This window comes from Borostomias antarcticus (assembly GCF_949987555.1).
Source record: "Borostomias antarcticus genome assembly, chromosome: 27".
In the NCBI taxonomy this organism is placed as follows: domain Eukaryota; kingdom Metazoa; phylum Chordata; class Actinopteri; order Stomiiformes; family Stomiidae; genus Borostomias; species Borostomias antarcticus.
Genome location: NC_140260.1, coordinates 1 through 12,500, shown reverse-complemented (window position 1 = coordinate 12,500; position 12,500 = coordinate 1). Strand labels below are relative to the sequence as shown.

The following is a 12,500-nucleotide window of genomic DNA, read 5'->3' as shown; positions in this document are numbered from 1 at the left end:
TCGGGGGTCCGATTGTTCAGCCAGCAGGGTGTAGCAGCAGCAGCTGTGGGGGTCTCGTGAAGTCCCCAGACCACGCGAGAATTCCAGACCCCGGCCCAGCTCTCGGGTCTGAATCCTCCTTGGGGTCCAGTTGTCCATCCCGCCCGGTGTAGCAGCAACTGTGGGAAGTTTACTGGCCAGAGAGAGATAAGGGGATGGAGAGAAGCCAGCTGGGGACAGTGCAGCAGGGGGGGGTGATTGAAACCGAGGGGGGCCTCCGAGGACACAACAACGCACTAATGATCTGCTGGCTGGTTGCTAGGAACGGGAGGGAGGTGTTGCTGTGTAGAGAGGGATGAAGGAGGTGAATTGAGGTGAGGGAGAGGTTGGTTGTTATTAATGAGAGGTTGGTTGTTATTAATGAGAGGTTGGTTGTTATTAATGAGAGGTTGGTTGTTATTAATGAGAGGTTGGTTGTTATTAATGAGAGGTTGGTTGTTATTAATGAGAGGTTGGTTGTTATTAATGAGAGGCTGGTTGTTATTAATGAGGTTGGTTGTTATTATTAATGAGAGGTTGGTTGTTATTAATGAGAGGTTGGTTATTATTAATGAGAGGTTGGTTGTTATTAATGAAAGATTGGTTGTTATTAATGAGAGGTTGGTTGTTATTAATGAGAGGTTGGTTGTTATTAATGAGGCTGGTTGTTATTAATGAGGTTGGTTGTTATTATTAATGAGAGGTTGGTTGTTGTTATTAATGAGAGGTTGGTTGTTATTAATGAGAGGTTGGTTGTTATTAATGAGAGGCTGGTTGTTATTATTAATGAGAGGTTGGTTGTTATAAATGAGAGGTTGGTTGTTGTTATTAATGAGAGGTTGGTTGTTATTAATGAGAGGTTGGTTGTTATTAATGAGAGGTTGATTGTTATTAATGAAAGGTTGGTTGTTATTATTAATGAGAGGTTGGTTGTTATTAATGAAAGGTTGGTTGTTGTTATTATTGAGAGGTTGGTTGTTATTAATGAGAGGTTGGTTGTTATTAATGAGAGGCTGGTTGTTATTAATGAGAGGTTGGTTGTTATTATTAATGAGAGGTTGGTTAATATTAATGAGAGGTTGGTTGTTATTATTAATGAGAGGTTGGTTGTTATTAATGAGAGGCTGGTTGTTATTAATGAGGTTGGTTGTTATTATTAATGAGAGGTTGGTTGTTATTAATGAGAGGTTGGTTGTTATTAATGAGAGGTTGGTTGTTATTAATGAGAGGCTGGTTGTTATTATTAATGAGAGGTTGGTTGTTATTAATGAAAGGTTGGTTATTATTAATGAGAGGTTGGTTGTTATTAATGAGAGGTTGGTTGTTATTAATGAGAGGTTGGTTGTTATTAATGAGAGGTTGGTTGTTATTAATGAGAGGTTGGTTGTTATTATTAATGAGAGGTTGGTTGTTATTAATGAAAGGTTGGTTGTTATTAATGAGAGGTTGGTTGTTATTAATGAGAGGTTGGTTGTTATTAATGAGAGGTTGGTTGTTATTAATGAGGCTGGTTGTTATTAATGAGAGGTTGGTTATTATTATTAATGAGGTTGGTTGTTATTATTAATGAGAGGTTGGTTGTTATTAATGAGAGGTTGTTTGTTATTAATGAGAGGTTGGTTGTTATTAATGAGAGGTTGGTTGTTATTAATGAGAGGTTGGTTGTTATTAATGAGAGGTTGGTGGTTATTAATGAGAGGTTGGCTGTTATTAATGAGAGGTTGGTTGTTATTAATGAGAGGTTGGTTGTTGTTATTAATGAGAGGTTGGTTGTTGTTATTAATGAGAGGTTGGTTGTTATTAATGAGAGGTTGGTTGTTATTAATGAGAGGTTGGTTGTTATTATTAATGAGAGGTTGGTTGTTGTTATTAATGAGAGGTTGGTTATTATTAATGAGAGGTTGGTTATTATTAATGAGAGGTTGGTTGTTATTATTAATGAGAGGTTGGTTGTTATTATTAATGAGAGGTTGGTTGTTATTAATGAGAGGTTGGTTGTTATTATTAATGAGAGGTTGGTTGTTATTATTAATGAGAGGTTGGTTGTTATTATTAATGAGAGGTTGGTTGTTATAAATGAGAGGTTGGTTGTTATAAATGAGAGGTTGGTTGTTATTATTAATGAGAGGTTGGTTGTTATTAATGAGAGGTTGGTTGTTGTTATTAATGAGAGGTTGGTTGTTATTAATGAGAGGTTGGTTATTATTAATGAGAGGTTGGTTGTTATTAATGATAGGTTGGTTATTATTAATGAGAGGTTGGTTGTTATTAATGAGGTTGGTTATTAATGAGAGGTTGGTTGTTATTATTAATGAGAGGTTGGTTGTTATTAATGAGAGGTTGGTTATTAATGAGAGGTTGGTTGTTATTATTAATGAGAGGTTGGTTGTTATTAATGAGAGGTTGGTTGTTATTAATAATGAGAGGTTGGTTGTTATTATTAATGAGAGGTTGGTTGTTATTAATGAGAGGTTGGTTATTATTAATGAGAGGTTGGTTGTTATTATTAATGAGAGGTTGGTTGTTATTAATGAGAGGTTGGTTGTTATTAATGAGAGGTTGGTTGTTATTATTGAGAGGTTGGTTGTTATTAATGAGAGGTTGGTTGTTATTAATGAGAGGTTGGTTGTTATTAATGAGAGGTTGGTTGTTATTAATGAGAGGTTGGTTGTTATTATTAATGAGAGGTTGGTTGTTATTAATGAGGTTGGTTGTTATTAATGAGAGGTTGGTTATTATTAATGAGAGGTTGGTTGTTATTATTAATGAGAGGTTGGTTGTTATTAATGAGAGGTTGGTTGTTGTTATTAATGAGGTTGGTTGTTATTAATGAGAGGTTGGTTGTTATTAATAAGAGGTTGGTTGTTGTTATTAATGAGAGGTTGGTTGTTATTAATGAGAGGTTGGTTGTTATTAATGAGAGGTTGGTTGTTATTAATGAGAGGTTGGTTGTTATTAATGAGAGGTTGGTTGTTATTAATGAGAGGTTGGTTGTTATTATTAATGAGAGGTTGGTTGTTATTATTAATGAGAGGTCCGTTGTTGTTATTATTAATGAGAGGTTGGTTGTTATTAATGAGAGGTCCGTTGTTGTTATTATTAATGAGAGGTCCGTTGTTATTATTAATGAGAGGTCCGTTGTTGTTATTATTAATGAGAGGTTGGTTGTTATTATTAATCAGAGGTCCGTTGTTATTATTAATGAGAGGTTGGTTGTTATTATTAATGAGAGGTTGGTTGTTATTATTAATGAGAGGTCCGTTGTTGTTATTATTAATGAGAGGTTGGTTGTTATTATTAATGAGAGGTCCGTTGTTGTTATTATTAATGAGAGGTTGGTTGTTGTTATTAATGAGAGGTTGGTTGTTGTTATTAATGAGTTGCTCTGTTCTGCTTGACTGAGTTAATGATGTTTAGACTGGTGGTCTCTAAACAAGACTAACCTGGAATGTGTTAACTACGCTAGGCCAATTTTCCGTTGACTAGGCTAGCCTGTGGTGTTAGCTAGGCTAGCCTGTGGTGTTAGCTAGGCTAGCCTGTGGTGTTAGCTAGGCTAGCCTGTGGTGTTAGCTAGGCTAGCCTGTGGTGTTAGCTAGGCTAGCCTGTGGTGTTAGCTAGGCTAGCCTGTGGTGTTAGCTAGGCTAGCCTGTGGTGTTAGCAAGGCTAGCCTGTGTGCTTTGGACAATTATTGACTCAACTGAACTTTGAGACAAATTGTGAAACCGTGTGCAAAAAGTGGCACCAGTGTTTGTTCTGTTTGAGGAGACTGTCCTATTTCCACACTGGCAAAAACATGATGACCTTATTCTACCGTGATTGGAATGAATCGATTTGATCTTTTTCTTTGGTGTCATGGATTGGAAACCTATCTTTAATAAACTGTCTTAATCAAATTGTTAAAAGTTCTAGTAGGCTGATTAGTGAGTCACAGCTTAACCCAGCATCCCTGCATCGCAGACAGTAAGGTAACTGGCACGGGTTTACATCACCACTCCCACCACCCTTTTTCCTTCTGGATCATTAGGGTTTATAGTTCCAAAGTGCAGAACAAACAGGTATAAAAATAGCTTTTTTTCCATCAGCCATCATGCAGATGAACAAGTCGTAGCAACACTGCACAGATTATATAACATTATTTACTTATCTTTTAGTTTTGGTGGTTCAGTGAAGATTGGAACCTTGAGTACTTTCATCATGTTTGTTTACCGTCTGTGTTGTTTCTAAACTGTGTGTTAAGATGGATGACTCGTCTACTGCAAACCCAACCTACCAACAACAACAAACATCTTTATTTGTCACACACACACATGCACACATCACACGGCAATGATGAAACACACATGAGTGGCTGAAGTGTACACCGATGACATTCTTCTCCTGCTCTTGACCCACCCCGACGTCCTTCCCCGAAGGGCAGCTGGGAGAAGACAGTAGGCAGCGTGCAGGGGACGCGCCCGGGGACCAACCAAGCGCTCCTGTTCGTCTGCGCCAGGGACGGACAGCGTTAGCATTCTGTTCTTCTGCATGTTTTTCATATTGGGTTCTTTATGGGGGAAACCCTTGCGAACATGGGGAGAACATGCAAACTCCACACAGAAAGACCCGGAGACCTTGCTGTGAGGCGACAGTACTAGGTACTGTGTCGCACGTGAGAGATTTTGGGGTTCAGTGTCTTGCTCAAGGACACTTGGGCACACTCCGGACAGATGGGATCAAACCAGTGACCTTGCAATCCCCAGCCGGCTGCTCTACCTCCTGACCTACGAGTAGACCTACAAATAAAGAAACCTGAACCTGTGTTAGCTGCTGCTAGCTAGGTTAGCCTATGGGCTAGCTACAGCTGGCCAGGTTAGCCTATGTGCTAGCTACAGCTGGCCTGGTTAGCCTATGTGCTAGCTACAGCTGGCCAGGTTAGCCTATGTGCTAGCTGCTGCTGCATCAGCCTGCGGCTCCGCTGGGTAAATTGATCCAAACTTGAGGAAGTAGTAGATTCACCACAGGATTAGGTTTCAACAGTCAGTCATAGAGGTGGACTCGCTGTGCTACAGTTGGCCTAGATGTGATGTGCCTGTGGCAGTGTCTGCCCCAAACCCCCCCCTTCCCCCCCCCCCCCCCCCCCCCACACACACACACACACACACACACAGTATTACCACCCCATGCACTTTAAAAACCTCTTGTATTGCGGATGGTTGAGTGTGAGAGTGAGAATCTGTATGGGTTGGTGGGTGGGGGGGCGGGGGGGAGTCTAGTTACCCGTAACAACCTCCATTACCTCCGACTCTCGGTCTAACGCACCTCCTCCTCTGTCTGCCCGCCGCAGGTACGCGGTCATCGCCTTCGGCTGCGCCAGCTGCCCCAAGATCACGTGCGGCCGGGAGGGCTGCGGGACGGAGTTCTGCTACCACTGCAAGCAGCTGTGGCACCCCAACCAGACCTGCGACGCGGCGCGCCAGCAGAGGGCCCAGAGCCTGCGGCTACGCACCGTCCGCTCCTCCTCGCTCAGCTACAGCCAGGAGAGCGGCGCCGCCGGTAACCGGGAGAAAGCACACACACATTTACGCACACACACAAATAAAACATGGCCTTGCGTGGTCAGTCATGCCCGCCTATACGGACAGACTCGTACACACGTCACTGTTGCCACGGTTGGTGACATTGTGGTGTTGGTGAGGGGTGTACATTTCAGTGTTTTCTGTATGCTTGATGTGTGCTAAACAAATTCCCCTCTGGGGCAATAAAGGTTTCAATTCAATTCACTTTCACACATACCGTATCACACACACACTACATTCAACATGAGTGTAAAACTATATGTACACGCTGCTTGTGTGAGTCGCATTTGGTCATGGTCTGACCGGTCCTCTGCGTTCCCCGTCGGCAGCCGATGACATCAAACCCTGTCCGCGCTGCGCCGCCTACATCATCAAGATGAACGACGGCAGCTGTAATCACATGACCTGCGCCGTGTGCGGCTGTGAGTTCTGCTGGCTCTGCATGAAGGAGATCTCTGACCTGCACTACCTGAGGTGAGACACACACACACACACACACAACTGTCAACGCTCTCAGTGGTTCTTCAAAGTTTTTACAGTAGCAGCACGATGACAGAACAGGAAATAGGAAAAACCTCAAACAGCCAGCCCATCTCTATAAGTCTGTCGACGTTGCCGGAACTACTACTACAAGTGAAGCTCGTGTTCCATAAAAGTGGAACCTTTTTATGAGCACGGTGAGGAAGTGATGTCACTTCTCCTTTCTCTTTACCTCACGCCCCCTCTCCTCGTCTCCCACCTTCACTCTGCTCTGCCCCTCCCCTCCTGTCCTCTCCTCCGTTCCCCCCCCCTCTATTTGCTCCCCCACCCCCCTTCCTCCTCCTCCTCCTCCTCCCCCCCAGTCCGTCAGGCTGTACGTTCTGGGGGAAGAAGCCGTGGAGCAGGAAGAAGAAGATCCTGTGGCAGCTGGGCACGCTGGTGGGCGCCCCCGTCGGCATCGCCCTCATCGCCGGCATCGCCATCCCCGCCATGATCATCGGCATCCCGGTCTACGTGGGCAGGAAGGTGAGGCCCACACACACTGTTGGAATCATAGAGTTCAAGTGTGTGTGTGTGTGTGTGTGTGTGTGTGTGTGTGTGTGTGTGTGTGTGTGTGTGTGTGTGTGTGTGTGTGTGTGTGTGTGTGTGTGTGTGTGTGTGTGTGTGTGTGTGTGTGTTCACAGCCTAGATGAGGTGTGATCCTGGGCCGTTCCTCATACTGGCGGGGCGCTCGTTTCTTTCTCAACATTTCTCTTTCATCATGACACTCCTCTATCACCCGGCCATGCTGAGAGGGAAAGTGGAACAATGAAGCAAACGTTTCTCTGCCAAATAGTTTCTAGAATTCCCCCGAAGAGCTGCCAAGATGGACCAGCGCCAGCAACTGGCTTTTCTCCTCTCCCACCACTCCTACAGCATGTACTGCAATGTCTTGTTCAAGTACCGATCACTACAGCATCGTCTTCTTCATGTTCACTACTACAGCATCGTCTTTCATGTTCACTACTACAGTATTATCTAGTCAGGGTAGTGTTCACTACTACAGTATTATCTAGTCAGGGTAGTGTTCACTACAGTATTATCTAGTCAGGGTAGTGTTCACTACTACAGTATTATCTGGTCAGGGTAGTGTTCACTACTACAGTATTATCTGGTCAGGGTAGTGTTCACTACAGTATTATCTGGTCAGGGTAGTGTTCACTACTACAGTATTATCTAGTCAGGGTAGTGTTCAGTATTATCTAGTCAGGGTAGTGTTCACTACTACAGTATTGTCTAGTCAGGGTAGTGTTCACTACAGTATTATCTAGTCAGGGTAGTGTTCACTACAGTATTATCTAGTCAGAGTAGTGTTCACTACTACAGTATTATCTAGTCAGAGTAGTGTTCACTACAGTATTATCTAGTCAGGGTAGTGTTCACTACAGTATTATCTAGTCAGGGTAGTGTTCACTACTACAGTATTATCTAGTCAGGGTAGTGTTCACTACTACAGTATTATCTGGTCAGGGTAGTGTTCACTACTACAGTATTATCTAGTCAGAGTAGTGTTCACTACTACAGTATTATCTAGTCAGGGTAGTGTTCACTACAGTATTATCTAGTCAGGGTAGTGTTCACTACTACAGTATTATCTAGTCGGTAGTGTTCACTACTACAGTATTATCTAGTCAGGGTAGTGTTCACTACTACAGTATTATCTAGTCAGGGTAGTGTTCACTACTACAGTATTATCTAGTCAGGGTAGTGTTCACTACTACAGTATTATCTAGTCAGGGTAGTGTTCACTACTACAGTATTATCTAGTCAGGGTAGTGTTCACTACTACAGTATTATCTAGTCAGGGTAGTGTTCACTACTACAGTATTATCTGGTCAGGGTAGTGTTCACTACAGTATTATCTGGTCAGGGTAGTGTTCACTACTACAGTATTATCTAGTCAGGGTAGTGTTCACTACTACAGTATTATCTAGTCAGGGTAGTGTTCACTACTACAGTATTATCTAGTCAGGGTAGTGTTCAGTATTATCTAGTCAGGGTAGTGTTCACTACTACAGTATTATCTAGTCAGGGTAGTGTTCACTACTACAGTATTATCTAGTCAGGGTAGTGTTCACTACAGTATTATCTAGTCAGGGTAGTGTTCACTACAGTATTATCTAGTCAGGGTAGTGTTCACTACTACAGTATTATCTGGTCAGGGTAGTGTTCAGTATTATCTAGTCAGGGTAGTGTTCACTACTACAGTATTATCTGGTCAGGGTAGTGTTCACTACTACAGTATTATCTAGTCAGGGTAGTGTTCACTACTACAGTATTATCTAGTCAGGGTAGTGTTCAGTATTATCTAGTCAGGGTAGTGTTCACTACTACAGTATTATCTGGTCAGGGTAGTGTTCACTACTACAGTATTATCTAGTCAGGGTAGTGTTCACTACTACAGTATTATCTAGTCAGGGTAGTGTTCACTACTACAGTATTATCTAGTCAGGGTAGTGTTCACTACAGTATTATCTAGTCAGGGTAGTGTTCACTACAGTATTATCTAGTCAGAGTAGTGTTCACTACTACAGTATTATCTAGTCAGGGTAGTGTTCACTACAGTATTATCTAGTCAGGGTAGTGTTCACTACTACAGTATTATCTAGTCAGGGTAGTGTTCACTACTACAGTATTATCTAGTCAGGGTAGTGTTCACTACTACAGTATTATCTAGTCAGGGTAGTGTTCACTACTACAGTATTATCTAGTCAGGGTAGTGTTCACTACTACAGTATTATCTAGTCAGGGTAGTGTTCACTACTACAGTATTATCTAGTCAGGGTAGTGTTCACTACTACAGTATTATCTAGTCAGGGTAGTGTTCACTACTACAGTATTATCTAGTCAGGGTAGTGTTCACTACTACAGTATTATCTAGTCAGGGTAGTGTTCACTACAGTATTATCTAGTCAGGGTAGTGTTCACTACAGTATTATCTAGTCAGAGTAGTGTTCACTACAGTATTATCTAGTCAGGGTAGTGTTCACTACTACAGTATTATCTAGTCAGAGTAGTGTTCACTACTACAGTATTATCTAGTCAGGGTAGTGTTCACTACTACAGTATTATCTAGTCAGGGTAGTGTTCACTACTACAGTATTATCTAGTCAGGGTAGTGTTCACTACAGTATTATCTAGTCAGGGTAGTGTTCACTACTACAGTATTATCTAGTCAGGGTAGTGTTCACTACTACAGCATTGTCTGGTCAGGGTAGTGTTCACTACAGCACTGTTTAGTAGTGTTAATGATGAAATGGGTTGGAAGGGACATTAGATGGATCTGTGTTCGTTAGTTCATGTGTGCTTCTGTCCGTCATGCCCACCGCCTGGTGGCGCTCGCCACACTTCATCTTCCCCACTGACAAGTCTTACATACAAACCACGCTGTCTCAGGAGGGATGTTGAGGCTGGCGCTCCTGACGCGTGGGTGGCGCTCAGCATGGCGCGCACGCCGCCCAGCTCCGCCACGCCCCGGGGTGTCTAGAGACCCGCGTTCTTCCGAGAAGCAGGCCGAATGTCACGCAGTGGTCGGGGGCTCCGTTGTGTCTTACTACACAGAGGCCTCTGATTCTGCTGCAGACGGACGGACGTTGCACAAAGGCTGGAGGCCAGGTGCATTGTGGGTACAACCATCATTAGTTGTAGTCGTTATATTTCACAGCATGGATCACATGACTAATTTTGTAAGTTCAATCACGTTGGACAGATCAGAGATCTAACATGGCGAGGTCATATTATGTCCAGAGGATATACGGCAGGCTTACCCACAAGTCTCCAGGGGCCGTATTACAGAAACACGTCCTATCTTAGGATTTGAGGATAGGACAGTTCAGATAAGATTTTCCCCCATTTGGTATTACAGAAGCAAATCCTAAATAACTTTAGGCATCCTATCTTATCTTGCTTCATCCTATCCTATCTTATCTTGCTTCGTCCTATCCTATCTTGAAGTTGGGAAATCCTAACTACTCAATCCAACATCGGTTATCAAGCAACCGATGCTTCTTTTCTGCGCTTCTCCCCTCGGAAACTGTATGTAGCAACCAGGCAAATCACTGATCTCTACTGCCACCTCCGTTCAAATCACTGATCTCTACTGCCACCTCCGTTCAAATCACTGATCTCTACTGCCACCTCCGTTCAAATGCGGGAGATAGCGGGCTGAGATACCTTGGCTCAATCAGCCACTTCACTCTGAAATTCCCCTTTCGCAAAAACACGGAGCGCGTTTGTCAGTTGCACCACAACCGGGAGAGCCCCGTGACGACGGGGCGGCCTCTCCAAAGCTGGGCGCGGTTCCTCGGCTAGCTGCAGCGTTTGGTCATCAAACCGCAACACGTCGTTTGGGTCTGCCATCCGCCTCTCAATAAATACATTTCGCCTATTGACATTTTGGTTGACAATTAAAATAGCGGCCATATCGCTTCGCTATGTTACGTTAGCTGTGTAACGTTAGGCTTCCTGGTTAGGACAGGGTTAGGACAGGGTTAGGACAGGGTAGTGGTCGTCCTAAAGTTAGGACGATTTATTTAAGATTTAGTGAAGTTAGGAAAAGTGTATTACAGAAGCTGCCTATCTGGAGATAGGATAGGATTTTTGACTTAAGAACAGTTGTTCTGTAATGGCTTTTCCGTCCTAATCCAAACTACCATGGTAACCAGCCAGTTAGGATAGGGTCAGGGAGTTAGGATGTTTCTGTAATACGACCCCGGGGCCAGAGGGCCGAAACCTGCTCGCTGGACGATGCATTCAAATAAGCATTTACATCCCCCCCCCCCCCCCCCCCCCTGCCATTAGGCCATATGTGTCCAGCCGTGCCAGAAGGTGGTGAGTCTGTGGGGGTCTGGGGTAGATGTGACTGAGCTGTCCACCTCAGACACAGGGCTACAGGCTGGCTCTGGAGTGGGAGGGATCTCCCCCGTCCCACCGGCCCGCCCTGCGCAGAGCGCCACACAGCTGTGCTCTGGAATTCCATGCTGGTCAGCCGGGCGTGCGCTCTGAACCACGCGCCCCAGACAGAACCGGCGTGCGCTCTGAACCACGCGCCCCAGACAGAACCACTCTGAACCACGCGCCCCAGACAGAACCGCTCTGAACCACGCGCCCCAGACAGAACCACTCTGAACCACGCGCCCCAGACAGAACCACTCTGAACCACGCGCCCCAGACAGAACCGCTCTGAACGACGCGCCCCAGACAGAACCGCTCTGAACGACGCGCCCCAGACAGAACCACTCTGAACCACGCGCCCCAGACAGAACCGCTCTGAACGACGCGCCCCAGACAGAACCGCTCTGAACGACGCGCCCCAGACAGAACCGCTCTGAACCACGCGCCCCAGACAGAACCAGCGTGCGCTCTGAACGACGCGCCCCAGACAGAACCGCTCTGAACGACGCGCCCCAGACAGAACCGCTCTGAACCACGCGCCCCAGACAGAACCGCTCTGAACCACGCGCCCCAGACAGAACCGGCGTCTCTCAGAAGGAGGAACAGGGCAAATAGAAACCCAACGGATCATATCAAATACCACAATGAGTCCTTTCATAGGGGTAGGTTTCACATGCAGGAACAGCTTAACTGCATCTGCCCCGCGTTGCCACGAACCAAGCAAGAAAAGGGCTGCCAAAAGTGCTTAGGGGCCCTTCTACCTCTAGTTTACAACTCTGGGAGTCAAATACTATGCTCATAAAAATGAATAACACAGAGAAAGTTTCACGTTGCCGGGAAGGAACACGCATCTGTTCAGGCGACGGCAGCTCATCCCATAAGGAGGCGCTCTCTCCATAGAGAGAGACATCTGAGAGAGATGAGCCATCAGGTAGCAGGTGAGAGTGGGTGAATCTGAGAGAGATGACCCATCAGGTAGCAGGTGTGAGTGGGTGAATCTGAGAGAGATGACCCATCAGGTAGCAGGTGTGAGTGGGTGAATCTGAGAGAGATGAGCCATCAGGTAGCAGGTGAGAGTGGGTGAATCTGAGAGAGATGACCCATCAGGTAGCAGGTGAGAGTGGGTGAATCTGAGAGAGATGACCCATCAGGTAGCAGGTGTGAGGGGGTCTGAATCTGAGAGAGATGACCCCATGTCTTCCTCCCCATGTCAGATCCATGACCGCTACGAGGGCAAGGACATCTCCAACCACAAGAGGAACCTGGTGATAGCCGGGGGGGTCACTCTGTCCGTCATCGTGTCCCCGGTGGTGGCGGCGGTTACCGTGGGTGAGTCTGCTCTCTCTCTCTCTCCCTTTCTCTCCCTTTCTCTCTCTCTCTCCCTCTCTTACTTTCTCGCTCTAGCTCTTTCTCTCTCTCTCTCTCTCTCTCTCTCTCTCTCTCTCTCTCTCTTACTTTCTCTCTCTCTCTCTCTCTCTCTCTCTCCCTTTCTCTCTCTCTCTCTCTCTCTCTCTC

General features: G+C 45.2%; 1 protein-coding gene across 1 annotated transcript in view; it reads left to right on the top strand.

Annotated features, from left to right (window-relative positions):
- The window catches only part of LOC311326390 (E3 ubiquitin-protein ligase RNF19A-like), a gene marked incomplete at its 3' end in the record, with an annotated part of 26,863 nt that extends 14,549 nt beyond the window's left edge, over positions 1 to 12,314 (top strand). The window contains exons 3-6 of the mRNA XM_084459282.1: positions 5,342 to 5,550; positions 5,903 to 6,047; positions 6,416 to 6,578; positions 12,200 to 12,314. Coding sequence (XP_084315408.1) covers positions 5,342 to 5,550; positions 5,903 to 6,047; positions 6,416 to 6,578; positions 12,200 to 12,314 — 632 coding nt within the window. The remainder of the gene's footprint in view (positions 1 to 5,341; positions 5,551 to 5,902; positions 6,048 to 6,415; positions 6,579 to 12,199) is intronic.
- Between the last annotated feature and the right edge of the window lie 186 nt (positions 12,315 to 12,500).